At 41.6% G+C, this 16871-nt stretch overlaps 1 protein-coding gene across 5 annotated transcripts; it reads right to left on the reverse strand.

Moving 5' to 3' along the window:
- Positions 1–347: 347 nt before the first annotated feature.
- Positions 348–15902, reverse strand: LOC104450723 (histone acetyltransferase HAC1). Of its 5 annotated transcripts, none has more exons than XM_039315360.1 (17): positions 15628–15902; positions 14367–14539; positions 10952–11066; positions 10426–10708; positions 9852–10343; positions 7905–9697; positions 6884–7180; positions 6489–6767; positions 5918–6046; positions 5599–5799; positions 5369–5511; positions 4939–5251; positions 4694–4833; positions 3575–3653; positions 3070–3462; positions 1342–1559; positions 348–1202 (listed from the first exon to the last, which is right to left on the reverse strand). In XM_039315360.1, the coding sequence occupies exons 2-17, from the start codon at positions 14531–14533 to the stop codon at positions 1088–1090; spliced, it is 5157 nt and encodes a 1718-aa protein (XP_039171294.1). In that variant the 5' UTR covers positions 14534–14539; positions 15628–15902; the 3' UTR covers positions 348–1087. The 5 variants fall into 5 exon arrangements, with proteins under 5 accessions (XP_039171294.1, XP_010063703.1, XP_010063702.1 ...); XM_010065401.3 differs by lacking the exon at positions 15628–15902 and adding an exon at positions 15198–15356; XM_010065400.3 differs by lacking the exon at positions 15628–15902 and adding an exon at positions 14977–15191.
- Positions 15903–16871: the final 969 nt, after the last annotated feature.

Raw genomic sequence — 16871 nt, forward strand, 5'->3', positions numbered from 1 at the left:
CCGTCGACCCTAATGGCTACGGTCGCCCTCAGGCTCACCGTCTCAAATCACGGCTATGCGTGTCCCTTCACCTGTGACGCAAATTCAATCGGAATGCAGAGGCGAAACAATCGGTACCCCGACCTCGGTCATGAATCGATAGGTGATGACCATTACCACTTCCCAACCAATAAAAGAGACCAAAAGGGGGACTTCTCGGCACAATAAATTTCCTCACGCTGGTATCACTTCATAAAACCAGCTCCCAGCTACACTTAATTATTTCAGGACTTTGCACCAACAAATCGAGCACCCCGACTCGCCGTAAATTCATCACTCGATATGCTTATAGCATCAGAAAGAAGAAATTAAACGGCACGGATATGACGAAAGACAATGACATGCTTCTCTCCGGGCTACAAAATCAGTTTCGAGTCTCCAAAGTACCCTGGCTTCTCCCATATGTGCGCGGGAAGCGCAAAAGAGAGGGATAGAGAGAAGTTTCTTAAATAGCAAAAGTTAGACTATACATCAACAACAATGAAAAGAATTGCTGTGGATTTTGGCGACGCCCTTATTTTGCCACCCTATCTATTCCAAGACAGCCTACCAAAAAAGGGGGGCCAATATAAAAAAGAGAGGAGGGAGTAAAACCCACTTTCCTCCCCACTTCTTCTGTCAAAGTAAGAAGGGATCAGACCAACTATGGTACACTCACTGCCGCGCCACCGGCCTTCACGATAATATAACACTTCGAAGAGGACCGAATCAAAGAATTTGCCATGGTGACCCACGTGATGAGGCACGCACATTAGCACTCTTCTAGCCATCACTTCTGGTCAAGGGTACCTCCGGAGGACGACACCATTTTGAGGAGGAGGAGGAGGAGACTTCATCCTGGTAGATTCTAATAAAGAAAGATCTGTATAGACTGCATGAGGGGCACTGTGACAGCATCAACACCACAGGCCCCCCCTCCAACCAGATACAGCCACCAATTTGCCTAAACTCCAAGCAAAATCCACTATACTTAAAGTTGCACGAACCCATTTTCCGCCTCCTTATCTGAAATTTTCCCAGAATAATTATTCACCTATGTACAGATAGGTCATCCTCCATTGTTGGCAACTTCTGCAGCTCTCTGTCTCATCATCTCCATCACAGCTGCCCTGCGCCGTGAATCTGACTGCTGCTGCAGCCGCCTCAAATGTTCTCTTAAGTCTCTGGTTAAGACAAACACATACAATGATAATATATAAGAGCAAGAAATCACCAAACACAACACTCTCCTCCTATGAAATAAAGAAACAAACTGCAAATTGCTTCGAACATATGTTCACAAGGATAGCCTCGGCATCTAACCTGCATCGTGGGACATGGCACACAGCTTCTTTGCAGGCTCGTGCATGCAGTTGCAGGAGATACCACATCTTCTTGCAAAGAACACAACCTCTAGAAGCACGTGTTTTGCATTGGATCCCATGGCGGAACAAACCTTTCACTTTGCGACAGTTTGGGTATTGACAAAGTGCTGAACGGCATTGTGATGCATGCACCAGTAGATCAAGCATTTTCCTAAGCTGCATTTCCACATAGACAGAAACATGTGAAAAAAAGTCCTCTAAATCCAAAAGCATGAAAAAGTAATACCAACGATCCTAATAACAGAATGCATTGAACTCCATCAGATTAGGAGGTCAAATGGATTGATTATGTGGAACTTCTGCAGAACCACAATAAGACCGACAGGAAAGAGCACTCTGAATGTGCCCATAGGATTTAACAGACTGAAATATTCAATAAATGAAAAGCTCAAAAGCTGGTATGATACCTTTCTCAAATTTTGTTTTGATCCATAAAAATCAGTTTTTGTTTTGATCTATAAAAATCAAATAAAATGAGCATTCAACAGAGAAAATATTAATGACTTGATTGCTATGTGCTAGCCAAAACCCAACTGAAAAACCAATCTTATCAAACCAACCCAAAAACAATTGAAGCCAATCCAATCACATTCTTTCACTCAAAATTATTGGCCCTCCTTCTCTTCTCTTCTGCACAATACTAAGATACAGCCAAAGTTGAGCATCTTGCAATCGAATTGTAAGCGAAAGCAATCCTCCCAGTACATTCATTTCTGCAAGCACTTTACCAAAACCGACTAATGCTCCAGTCTTCCACATTCAAAATTTTTTATGTGCACAAGATATGTAACTTTTTACAAAGATAGAATGAAGCAAATTTAGAAAAAAAATAAAATGAAGCGATTTAGACAAATCTTTCTTGTCAATAACCTAATACCAACCAAACAAATGTCGACCAAAATTCTAAATCAATATTACTTGAAAAGGCAGCTCAAAACTGATCATATAAATGCTAGTCCCATGGGTTTCTCCATTTCTTCAACTGTTTTTTGCATGGTCAAAAAGCATGTACAAAAACAAAGATAAGAGGTGGAGAAAAGAAAAGAACCAACACCTTCTCCCACCCTTTAAAATAAAACAAAAAGAAACAGTTAAAAAAGCTTCATTATTGTTAAAGTAATTAAATATAAAACCACGTCTTCATCTAATCTTAAGCTTTTAGAACAATTGACAGTGATCCTACAAAATCTCACATGATATCAAAGCTGGAGCACCTAAGTTCGAATCTTTCCAGGCTCCATTTGCCTCCCCAATCAAATTTCCACATTTGCCGGACTAAGCATGAGGAGGAGTGCTAAAGTAATTAAATGAAAAACCACGTCTTAATCTAATAGCTTAAGCTTTTAGAATAATTGGCAATGGTCCACAAAATCTCACAATTATCATGGGACAATTGAGAAGTATTGAGCTCATTGAGATATCAAATTGTCCAGCCTCCTTCATGCTAAACTTTTTATAAATCAGATTTGGTCTAACCTCATGATGGTGGTTTTCGAAAAATGAAAAATAAGTGCCTTGTTTTCAAACAAGGGATGAGCAAGCCTTAATCCTTTTGCCCAAACAAAACCAGTGCTAAACTATTTAAAGGCAAACTAAATTTAATTCCATTCAAACGAAATTAAACTAAACAATCTTCAAGATATCAGAATGTTTTTGAAAGACGCACCTGCAAAACTCTCAGTTGTCTGGCTTCCTTGTTTTGTGCATCACGATCAGCCATAGATGGGTGATTTGTCAATTTGTGGGGATGATCAATACCACCATCCTTTTGATAACAGGTATTGCATATATCATACTCTGGGCAAACCTCGCAACGCCAACCCTGACCAGCTTCAATGTCAAGGCTACATAGGTTACATGTTGTCACAAATGCCGGAGCAGTTGGATTATGAAGATGGTAAAGGACCATCATTGAAGAGTGTTTTGCACGCCTCAGGGTGTCATATTGATAGTGATTCCCTTGACATAAACTCAAGAAAGCCTGTCTGGTGTCAAAAAATTCACTTTCGAGTATCTCATCTTTATCTTTTGTATCTTCTGGTACATCAGTAATTTGAATCTGCAAGATTTAACAATCCTTCAGCGGCATATCGTAACCAGCCTTTTTCAAAGGAGTCATAGCAAATTACCATCACTGTAGATAACTCATTTGTTACAGATAACATACTTACCGGATACAGGAGATGTTTCTCTCTTTGATTGACAGGATGTCGCTCTCTTTCCTCGCGTTTCTGTTCTATTTCGTGGCACCTGCAAAGTAAAATTGTTAAAGCCCATGATTCTGAACAATGCACTACAGACTAGGAATTTGAGATGACTCTAAATTCCAAACCAGAACTAGGGACTTCCTACAAAATAAGGATGACTCAGGAACAACTATATAGATTTCAAGCTAGAACTAGACTTCCTACAGCAAAAAAATCATAGAAAACCATAGACATTTCGTTTCCCTTGCTGAGCAGGATAAATTGAAGGATAAGAAGAGGAATGCCACAATTTCAGGTAACAAAATGATGCTTCAATCTTGATAAAGGAGATACGCATTGAAAGTCATCCAAGCAAAGCATAATCAAGGAATAGGGACAGCAGAAATCCTAAAAATCCGTGATGGCTTCCTCCTTCCACATTAATTAAGAACTGTCCCAAAACAAATTCTTAAAGACCATGAGCATCTGTCCTGTAAACTAGTCAAAGATTGTTCATTTACCTTAACTCCACACACAGAAAAGGAGATGAGAAAGATTAACAAACAAATGATCAAAACAAGAGTTGGCAACTGTTCAGGCCAGCAACTCATCGAGGAACTTACAAACTTAGAACAATCATAATTATCAGCTAATATTATACAATAAACCAAAATAGTTGACAAGTCTCTTACATAATTTTTCTCCATGTTTTACGATGCAGGATAACTCATATTGCAAAGGGTTCAAGTGTCCTACAGGCTATAATAGATAGTATGAAAATCAGCATCTGAAAAGTATAAATTTCATTACTATGAATTCACCTGGCCTTTTTTATAGGTAAAAGAAAGAAGAATAAGGCGCATGTGAGAGAGAGAGATTTCACTGCCAATTTTTTCCCAACATTCAAGTGAGAAAATGTATTCAGTGACAAGAAATACATCCGTGAGCAGCACCATTCATGGTGCCAAGGTTGAATAGTTATGAGGTTGTTAGCTAAACGAAACAAACACCCGAAGGCTAACATTCAGAACAACCCAACGTGAATAAGAAAGAAATAGACCACAATAACATTGAAAGATGCCAATGAAGATCTTCAAATCTTACTTGTCACAAATCTGAAAGTTTTTGCACTGGCTGCAAACCCATCGGTTTCCCGAAACCATGAGAATGCAACAGTGGGTGCATGCATACTGCAGATGGACCATAATAAAATCTTCCTTCATAGGAGATATAGTTTCACCAAGCTGAGAAAATAATTTACTCATGTCAGAAAATGAAAATTCACAGAAAATAGAAGATGAGAGACAATTTATGAAAGGAAACAAGGGATGAAGGAGAAAAAAATTTACTTTGTGCATCAATAGCAAATCCTTCGATGCATTTCCAGAGAGATCAGACTGACCAGATGCTTTTAACGCTCTCTTAGTGATGGTCTTTTTAGTAGTTCCTTTCTTATTCTGCTTTCTGCCATCTTCCTCTTGTTGAAGCTGATAAATAAGATCTTCTGCAGCACCCGGCCAGTAGTCACCATCAAAATATGGAAGCCTAGCTGCAGTTACCTTTGATTTGCATTCACCAGAGCATACGAAGAAATGATCATACAGATTGGTAAGATCAACAACAATACTCTCCTTTGCAGCTTTTCTTAACATTGCAAGGTACCTAAAATCCAAGATAAAAAGCATCCCCAATGGGGGGAAGAGTCAGTGAACAGAAGTGTTCAGGTTGCATTACACTGATGAAATAGTTTATAAAGTGCATCCTTGCAAGATGCCTCACCACTCCCGGAGTTTATCAGATTTTGGGGTTTTCTGTATCTCTGGATGACAGTACAGTATATAATCTTCGCCTTTTAATGGCGGGCACGCCCATATATAGCAGCTTGTAAAACCCCGCAACTTGCAATATTCAAGGTATCCAATCTGCACAGAGATAAATACTAAGATCCACTAAAAGAACCCCAGACAAGGCATGTGGAAAAACATACAAGCTAAAAAATACAAACTGACCAAAATTTCATGATACACAAATGTTCGCAGAGCTTCTCCAGTCACTGCTTTAACCTCAGGCCTGAAGTATTTCACGGAATCCAGATACGAAAGATAGACACGACGTTGATTTGGGAATTGGCTTTCAGATCCAAATTCTTGAACGTACATACCAAATAAGCATACCTCCACACCTTCAATCTTTTGAAACAAAAGAATGACCTTCAAGGACGAAAGCAATATTCCATCAGCAACTTGACAAATGTAAGCATTGCGATAAAACAGAGTCAAGTATGGCACCTCATAATTAGAGATACAAGCAAAAAAACCTGTCACGCACCTTAGACTTGTAGGGGAACTCTGTAGGGTAATTTTCTTCCTGAAATATTTCGAGAAACCGAGGCTTTACTTCCAGCTTCTTGTCAACAGATGAAACAACTCTTACAACTAGTGATTCTGCTCCAGGAACCTGCAAAAACAATTCAAAATCAATCACCAAACTAAATTTGAGGCATGAAATATATCCAAGAAGAATTCTTCAAATAGACTTGAATCCCATGGTATCAGCACTAGAAAGGATGATTAGTCCACATGGAACGATAGTCTTATGCTATCTGTAACTAATGGGGTCAAGAGACTCATCTATACATTGCAAGGGAAGTCCATGCACATTGGACCTCCCCATATCCCACGAAGCAGGATCCACAAAAACTAAACAGCATTTTCACTAATGACGACCTATATCTGCGGAAGAGATGCTGGCGCATTACCGTTCAAGCACACAGCACTTTGAACAATTATTCATCAACTAATTATGTTTCTATTTGGTCAGTCCAACGTTACCCTTTCTAGAAAAAGATCTCACATAACTATTGCTTTATTTATGCAAACTCTGCAGGGATTACAATCACCTCATCATAACTTTTCCCGTGAACCTTTGCCCTCTCTAGTCTTTCCTGTCTGAGTCTCTTAGCTAGCCGCTGTTCTATGTGGTCACTAAGAAGCGTCTTTGGCAAATCTTTAGCCCCAAGAACAGCATTCTGTGGCAAGGGCTTTCGTTCGCCTCTTTCAACCTCAGCTATATAGCAGTTAGGGCAGGTATATTCAGCTTGGCCTCCATCATTTCTCCGACCATTAAACAAAGCGCATATTTGATGTTGCCATGCTTCACACTTGTCACATTGAACCCACTGCACCCATAGAGTAATAATGATCAAGAATGAAAATGAGAACATTAAGAATGATAACTATGTCAATAAAAATAATGAAATCAACGTCATGGCAAAAGAGAAGCACATCAACTCACCCATTCTTCGGTCTCCTCATCGTTTTTCTTCTTCTCCAGCCTTGCCTTCAGTATAGAATTGCCATCAACAACAATGGTGTCCCCACGAGCCTCATTATAGCAGGGAATGCAGAAATAATGCCGGGTATCTCCAGCCGCACCAGTATAATAAGGTGCATTTCTCTTAATACGAGCGCCGCATGGCGAGCAATATATTGGTGGTGGTTCAAAAGTAAGCTTTTCCACAGCACACAACTGGCATGAATTTTCACTCATCGAATGCTCCATTGCCTGGTTCCTCTCCGCCTTAGCTTTACTCTACAATGGAATGTAAACAGATACCATAAGCCAAAAGTTAAGCATCCTTAACCAGATACCTAGTAAAGGAAGTTGATCACATGTCTGTGTCATTGGACAAAAGCACAAACTATATAATACACATACACACCCCCACAACCCCAACCCCCAAAAAAAAAAAAAAACCACGACGGAAGGCTCTGAAGATCCAGGATATAACGACTGAAAAGTATTACCACTATGATTAGCATTGCTTAGAACGATAATAAAGATTCACTTTTCCAAATATCGATTTGGCTAACATTCACCCAATCAACAAAAACAACACAACGACTGAAACAAAAGAGAAACAACTTCCAAAGGCTTCCAGGCTCCTACTCTTCAAAGGATGAACTTCCACCTCCCCCCAATAGCACAGTATTCTTCTTCTGGGCTCTACTCACTCTCTGCATTGTGTTCATTCTAGGATGTTTGACACAATTTGGCTACAGAAGTAACCTGAAAGATGCTAATAACCAAGCCACCTTTTACTAACTATGGTGTACACTGATATTCAAGAAGCAGATAGTCATTAAAAAAATTACACAAAGGCTGAGCTAAAATCCAGCTGACGGAAAGAGAAAAGAAGCAGACCATTCAATTTGGGCTTTAAGCAATATTTGCTAGAAATGTACTTATTTTCATCCGGCAGAAAGGAAGAAAACCAGAAGCCAATAAAGGACTGCAGAATGAGCAAAAAATATACCTGGCCAACCCATTGCCTTAAGCCTGTGATATGCTCTCTCACTTGCTCCGGGGTGAAGAGTTCGGTCAATGATACTCCTTTAATTTTTGGTTTCCCAGACTTGGAAACAGCTCCTTGCTCAGCTGGTTGGGCAATTTCTTGATTCGATTGATCACCCTCTTTCTCCATTGGTTCTTGCATGACAGCAGGTTCCTCACCAAGCATTTTATTTGAGACATCATCTGTTCCTTCCATTTTCATCTCACCAGTAGTCAGGTTTCTTTCCCCAGAATTGCCAGACGGATCCATCTTTGTATCTGCAGACTCGGCCTTAATAGGGATACCGATCTCATTATGCTGCTGACCATGGTAAGGGACTGACTGGGAAATCTTCTGCTCCTCAGCAATAGACATTGATTCAGCTGAATTATCAAGGGAGGGAATAGGAAGCTGCAAAGGCGGTTCCACTTTGACACGTTTTATAGAAGGAAGTAGGTCTTCCGAACTTTCAGCAATGGATGGCTTCTTTGTCAATAACTTTGCTGGGTTCTCCATAATGTCAGAGGGTTTACAAGATCTGCTAAGGGAATTCGAAAAACCAGATGTAGAATCTGGACGAGGATATGCCTTCAATTGTGATTGCAAGTAATTTTTCACAGGAATGCACACAGGGCAACTTGGGTCCCTGCAATTTTTATTATGCGAAAGCAATACTTTCGTATGATGACAACGAGGATAAGGGCATTGAGCCAAGTTGCAGCTTTCAATGTGTTTGCACAATTTTTGAACAGTGATACAATTAATCTCCTGGCATTTCCCTTGAGGAGCTGCACATCGACGAGCATGGCGTATAAATAAAAGCCACCTCTGCTGGTTTCTGAATTGACGGTCACGGTTTGTGCTTCCAGACCTACAGGTGGCAGTACTTAAAGTTGGGGCTTCTGTTTTACCCCTTGAAGGGGCATTTGGACCAGCAACAGATCCCTCTGAAGACAGATTGTTACACTGTGCTTCATCATGCTTAGAAATTCTCCTCTGGAAATCATCTTGTAAATGCTGCTCATTTAATTTATTCCCCAGGATTTCAGTCCCATCTTGCAATTGAGGATTCCACTGACCATGAAGAACTGAATCTGATTGTAGTCCGACGGGATGGCAGGTGAATTCGTTTTGGGCCTCAGCAACTAGCTGTTGTGATTGTAACAAATGTTGCACTTGCGGAGTATTTTGAGACAACATAGAGCAGCTGTTGTGCTGGTTAGTTTGAGAAGCAAAGAGCTGAACCTTAGATTTATTATCGGAAGGATTCTGCTGATACCGATTTTGAAACTCAGGCAAATGAATTCCATCTGATGCCTGTTCTGGCATTATTTCTTTAGGCTCCTGCTTGAATTGATTTCCCGGATCAGATGTCACCTGATGAAGACCAAACATCTCATTGTCCAACAAACCTTGGTGCCGCTGATTTTGCTGCATGTGCTGGCGCTGCTGAGCAAATTGCTGTTGCTGTTGGTAATGAGCCTGTTGCTGAAATTGCTGTTGGTGCTGAGATTGGATAAAGTTCTCCCTTGAAGGAAGTGCAGGTTGAAAATTCACTTTTTCAACTGCATCAACTGACTGAGGCTTCAACTGCGCAGCTTGCTGAGTGCTATGCAAATTTGGTGGATTAGCAACCAATGAAGCTTTTGTTTTGGAAAGAGACTGCAAGTTTAGTGTGCCCATGCTTTGAGAATTTGCCATTGTTCCAACAGAAGTTCCAGCAGTGTATAAATTTCCAGGGCCAGAAACATCAGTACTGTTCCCATACACATCACCTGTCAATAAGAAACTTTTCATTTAATATACAATCGCAAATAATTCAGAGAGATAGCAACGACCAGCGTTATTCTGAAACATTTGTCCCAAGGCCTTAACTAATAACTAAGGCTATTTATATATAAAAATAATATAAAACGATCTATGGAGTACCCTGAACAGATGAACGTTGATATTGATCAAATTGGTGCTGCAAAGGTTTCGGAGAATTGATATAAGGTGACGCATTCAGAAAGCCCTCGGAGGTGCTAGGCCCATTGGACATCTGTAAATTGCTCCCAATCATTCCCAAGCCACCATTTAGTGCTCCATTGGAAAAACCGTAAGATTTCTGCTGAATACCAGACCTAATCGCCCCACCTGCTTGGCTGCCAAGGGCATGCAATACCCGACTGTTCTGATTGCTTACATGCAGCTTTTGATGTGCATCCTGTGATACCATGGGAGAGTCAACAATGGACATCCTGCCACCATTATTGGTAGCCTCTACACTTCCATAAGAATGATTTCCACTATTATTATTAAATCCGGGAGTCGGAATCATCTGGCTGCTCATTCTTGGCACACCCATCTGTGACAGGTTGTTTCCTCCAGAACCAATGGGATAGTTCGCTTGAGCTTGCTGATACCCATTGGAAAGCAGACCTACACCATTACAAAGGGTAAAATTGTTGCCACAATAATGCCAAAAGTTTCTAAAACAAAATTGCATGACATTGACATTTACCATCAGTTCGGTTAAAGGAACTGCTCTGCATGACACCACTTGACATAAGGTTTCCCGTGTTTGAATTCGTGGGCTGCATGCTGCTACTCCCAACCATATTACTCATTTGTGCATCCACAGAAGATGTCGCCATCATGGTTGAACTCCCATTATGTGACAATCCCGGAGTTGGAATCATTGTTGGCATTGAATTAGGATTCACTGGATTTCGATTATTAAGAGATGGACGCTTGATCAAACTATGCAACCGGAACTCCAATGTGCTCATATTCAAATACTCCTCCTACATAGTAGTAATTTTAAGTTAGCAAAGAGAATGTCATGTCATATTCACCAAAAAGAAAAAGGAAAAATGATAATCATGAGAAAAAACATGTGAAACCAGGCAAGAGAAATGAATAGATTATTGGCTTTTGCCAATGTAACATGTAAAGCACAATAAAAAATTCCAATAAAGGATAATCACAAGCCACTTATTGTACTTTTACTAAGGAGAAGAAGAGAGAATTGATGAGGAGGGGAAGACCTTGGAGGGAGCAGTTTTGAAGAGACCCTCTTCCAGGCGTTTGACGATATCCTTCAGCTTCTGCATTTGAGAGTCATTCATTTGCTGCTGATGCCGCTGAGCTAAGAGAACAAAGCTGAAAAGGATAGTAAAAGGTGGATCAGCAAACAAGAACCGATGGAAGTTAAAGCACAAGAACAAGTGCTGTAGATTAGATTACATCTTTTCTTGCATAAAGGTCCGAGCTCTGAGAAGATCCGCATCCATACCGAACCCAGCATGAGAGGCCCCACTGCCAGCAGCTACTATATTCGGGACAACATTGCCATTTTGCGGAGACACACCGGGCAACTGAGCGCCCGATTGACTAGAAACATGCCCCGACATATCCGCCTGTACATTCATCGAGTCAATCCACAAAAGCCCTCACTCTTCCCGTAATCATTCAAATTCACAAAGGGTCTACGCATGCCCGAGCTGGCGCTACACGCATAAAAAAGCTCTATTCACAGTGAACAAACCACACCCAACACCGCCAGGCACCTGTCGAGACAGCCACGACGAGAGATTACAGAGGGCATCGACAGAACAAGCAAAAGCAAACGACATTCCACATCACTCTCCCGGAAATTTTTCCGAGCACGGGGAATTTGGGGGAGAAAAGAAAATCCCACATCGAGATGACGAAAAAGATAAAAGCTTTGGTAACGGGGGACGGATTGAAGGACCAGAGAACCGCCGGGTCGGAAACAGTAACCCTAAGGCACCCAAAGGACACCCCCCGGCGAAACCCTAGGGAGGGCGAAATCGGGAGGACGAACCTGAAGCGATGCGCGATTGGCGGCCGGAGGAGCGACGGTGCGGCGGCGGCGATCTCAATTCGGTGCTCAATCGGATTGGTCGTGAACTCGACGATCGACGATCGACGATCGACGGAGGAATTTGGGGAAAGCAGAGAGAGAAGGGAGCGAGGAGAAAAGAGAGGACTGCTGGGCTTCCCGACTCCCAACACGTGCGAGTTCTCACGCGCGAACGGGGCGAGCCAATTATATATCCATTTGGATCAAATATAAGCGACGACGGCGAGAGAGAGAGAGAGAGAGAATGGAAGGGAGCTGGAGATATTTATCATTAATTAACCAAGGTCATAAATTAGATTATAACTTTATGTGCTTATCGTATGCTTCTTCACTCGGGAGGATTTTTTCCCTTTTTCGGGTGGTTTGGATATCGACTCGAGATTAGTTGTCTCGACACAAAAAAATGAATGTGTGAACAATGAGCTGTAATGAAAATATGCAGTATTTCAAACGGTACTTTAATTATATCTTTTTTATGGTAAAATATTTTAATCATATCTTTTGTAAGAAAAAAGCGTGTAGAATTCATTTAGGAATGATGTTTTCATTTTTCGGGTCGAATTATATATTGGCTTAGGGTCAATTGTTTCAAGGCAAAAAAATAATCTGAGTGTACGATGAGGCGTGATGAAAGCGCACACCATTTCGAATGATACTTTAATTATATCTCACGTGCGGTACATTTATAGAAATTATTCACAACAGTTTAAAATCGGAAATGTTTCTTTATAAGTATGCGGTTAGCTTTTTCCATTTAACGTTAGCCAGAGATTCGGGTTTCAATTTTTTTCAAATATTATTAATTAAATATCCTATATATATTGATGATAATTCGAGTTATGAATAAGATTCATGGAATATGATGTATTTATTGCAATCATCTTTTTTTTTTTAATATGTGATCATTCACAGCATTTAAGAGAGAAAGTCTGGGACCAAAAAGGGGAAGAAAATCCCGTTCGATAGATTGGGAAATTACTCTCACACTCCATGGTCGAATTTTGATCAAGTTATTCATCTTCATTTAAAAAAACTCCATAAACGTTATCGCAATTTACTACTAATTTCCTCCAGCATTTCTTGAACTGGTTTTTAAAGTCGCGTTTGGGAGATAAATTCCCATTGCGGTAATAATGTCACTTTATGCAAGCTGCAGTGATTTTTGCGAAACGCGTCGAGGGATTAATTAATATAAATTTGTGTCATTTGGCAATTGACGGATCTATAGTTCAACCACTCGGGGAAGCTTAAGATAATGTACATTTGTTAATCAGAGTTTTCGCAATGCTCATATATTATGAAAACGATTTCTTTTTATTAAGAGTATCCTTAAAGATCACTTCACCTTCATTAGATTTAACAAAAAAATTCAATGCAGGATCGTAATATTTTGCAGATACCTATCCATAGAAAAGAAATTACATAAAAGAATTCGAGTATCATGTTTGTAACGATATTGCTAGAAAATCAAAGTCTCGTTTATTCATCACCGCACTGAATTTCACATAGTTACAATACAAGACATCTTATTGCTTATTCAGCTGAATATATATTGAGCATGTAGTAGTAATACTCTCTAAGTTACTCTCAGTCTTCACTCCCTTTCAGCTGGATATTACTCGTTTAGTGTGCCTATGCTTTGAGAATTTGCCAATTGTCCAACAGAAGTTCCAGCAGTGTATAGATTTCCACTATTATTATTAATTCTGGGAGTCGGAATCATCTGGCTGCTCATTCTTGGCACACCCATCTGTGACAGGGTTGTTTCCTCCAGAACCAATGGGATAGTTCGCTTGAGCTTGCTGATACCCATTGGAAAGCAGACCTACACCATTACAAAGGGTAAAATTGTTGCCAAAATAATGCCAAAAGTTTCTAAAACCAAATTGCATGACATTGACATTTACCATCAGTTCGGTTAAAGGAACTGCTCTGCATGACACCACTTGACATAAGGTTTCCCGTGTTTGCATTCGTGGGCTGCACGCTGCTGCTCCCACCCATATTACTCATTTGTGCACCCACTGGATTAGGATTCACTTGATTTCGATTATTAGGAGATGGACGCTTGATCAAACTATGCAACCGGAACTCCAATGTGCTCATATTCAAATACTCCTCCTACATAGTAGTAATTTTAAGATAGCAAAAAGAATGTCATGTCATATTCACCAAACAGAAAAAGGAAAAATGATAATCATGAGAAAAAAACATGTGAAACCAGGCAAGAGAAATGAATAGATTATTGGCTTTCGCCAATGTAACATGTAAAGCACAATAAAAAATTCCAATAAAGGATAATCACAAGCCACTTATTGTACTTTTACTAAGGAGAAGAAGAGAGAATTGATGAGGAGGGGAAGACCTTGGAGGGAGCAGTTTTGAAGAGACCCTCTTCCAGGCGTTTGACGATATCCTTCAGCTTCTGTCTTTGAGAGTCATTCATTCGCTGATGATACCGCTGATGATGCCGCTGAGCTAAGAGAAGAAAGCTGAAAAGGATAGTAAAAGGTGGATCAGCAAACAAGAACCGATGGAAGTTAAAGCACAAGAACAAGTGCTGTAGATTAGCTTACATCTTTTCTTGCATATAGTTCCGAGCTCTGAGAAGATCCGCATCCATACCGAACCCACCATGTGGGGCCCCACTGCCAGCAGCTACTATATTCGGGACAACATTGCCATTTTGCGGGGACACACCGGGCAACTGAGCGCCCGATTGACTAGAAACACGCCCCGGCATATCTGCCTGTACAATCATCGCGTCAATCCACAAAAGCCCTCACTCTTCCCGTAATCATTCAAATTCACAAAGGGTCTACGCATGCCCGAGCTGGCGCTACACGCATAAAAAAGCTCTATTCACAGTGAACGAACCACACCCAACACCGCCAGGCACCTCTCGAGACAGCCACGACGAGAGATTACAGAGGGCATCGACAAAACAAGCAACAGCAAACGACATTCCGCATCACTCTCGCGGAAATTTTTCCGAGCACGGGGAATTTGGGGGAGAAAAGAAAATCCCACATCGAGATGCCGAAAAAGATAAAAGCTTTAATAACGGGGGACGGATTGAAGGACCGGAGAACCGCCGGGTCGGAGACAGTAACCCTAAGGCACCCAAAGGACACCCCCCCGCAGAGACGGCGAAACCCTAGAGAGAGCGAAATCGGGAGGACGAACCTGAAGCGATGCGCGATTGGCGGCCGGAGGAGCGACGGTGCGGCGGCGGCGATCTCAATTCGGTGCTCAATCGGATTGATCGTGAACTCGACGATCGACGATCGACGGAGGAATTTGGGGGAAAGAAGAGAGAGGAGAGAGAAAGAGAGAGAAGGGACAAAGGACACCCCCCCCGGCAGAGACGGCGAAACCCTAGAGAGAGCGAAATCGGGAGGACGAACCTGAAGCGATGCGCGATTGGCGGCCGGAGGAGCGACGGTGCGGCGGCGGCGATCTCAATTCGGTGCTCAATCGGATTGATCGTGAACTCTCGACGATCGACGGAGGAATTTGGGGGAAAGAAGAGAGAGGAGAGAGAAAGAGAGAAAGGGACAAAGGACACCCCCGCAGAGACGGCGAAACCCTAGAGAGAGCGAAATCGGGAGGACGAACCTGAAGCGATGCGCGATTGGCGGCCGGAGGAGCGACGGTGCGGCGGCGGCGATCTCAATTCGGTGCTCAATCGGATTGATCGTGAACTCGACGATCGACGATCGACGGAGGAATTTGGGGGAAAGAAGAGAGAGGAGAGAGAAAGGGAGAGAAGGGACAAAGGACACCCCCCCGCAGAGACGGCGAAACCCTAGAGAGAGCGAAATCGGGAGGACGAACCTGAAGCGATGCGCGATTGGCGGCCGGAGGAGCGACGGTGCGGCGGCGGCGATCTCAATTCGCTGCTCAATCGGATTAATCGTGAACTCGACGATCGACGGAGGAATTTGGGGGAAAGAAGAGAGAGGAGAGAGAAGGGAGCGAGGAGAGAAGAGGGGGCTGCTGGGCTTTTCCCGACTCCCACCACTTGCGAGTTGCGAGTTCTCACGCGCGAACGGGGCCCTGTTCTCAGCTCGGGGTATGGAGTTAGATATGTGTGGTTGAGAATGGTGCCGTAAGCTACCATACTTGTTTATCCGATGGGAGCCTGGGGTCTCCCTCCCTACCGAACCTTTTTTTTTCTTTTTGACTCTTTTCATTTTCTGTGTGTATTGTCTAAAATTATTAACTTGACAACAATTGACGTACCAAAATACAGTACACTGCAAACAAAATATGGCACATTAGTGATCTTGATACGAAATAAGCATATTAGGATTCACATTAATTATATGTGCAATACACATAGATTCCTACGTAATCAAATTTCACCATATGCACAAGCTTTGTTAATTGTTAATATGAAATTAACAAATTTTATTCCATACTTTATCGAAATATGAATTGTATCTACTGAGCATATGTTAATCTCACATCTTTCAAGTCATACTTTCAAGTCATACGTGTACTTCTAAACTTGTAACTTGACAAGGTAATGAACTTTTTCAACTAGCTACATCTAGTACGTACACCGTCAATTTAGATAAGCTGGCACTAATAGAAAGTAATATACGTTGTAAGTTATGATAAAGTACCAAACGTTTTTTGACAAAAACAATAAAAGCATGAATTCATTGCATATAAATTTTCTCTTTTCTGGATGTCATTAAAAGATTGAATCTGATACAGACGACGAACAAGGTAAAACCCCCCAACCATTCACCGTTTTCATTGGCGAGCAGCCCACCAGCTCCTGCTACTCTCGGGTTGCCCTTAGAGGCTCCATCGGTCTTTAGTACAATTCAATCCGACTGCGAGGAGGAGAATTCCAAACAACTCAATTTTGTGTTGATTCTTTTTATAGATTTAACAACTGCACAGGCTCGTGTTTCCTTTTATGAATTCAACACTGTTGGGTTAACGTTGTGCAGATTGGGCCTAGCCGCCTATAGCACGATAGAGGCACTAGAGATGTTTTGGAGGGAAGATGCATTGGTCCTGCTTTGGGTTTATCCATATCTACTTTCAATCTTCATAAACATGTC

This window comes from Eucalyptus grandis, chromosome 6, assembly GCF_016545825.1.
Source record: "Eucalyptus grandis isolate ANBG69807.140 chromosome 6, ASM1654582v1, whole genome shotgun sequence".
Lineage (NCBI taxonomy): Eukaryota > Viridiplantae > Streptophyta > Magnoliopsida > Myrtales > Myrtaceae > Eucalyptus > Eucalyptus grandis.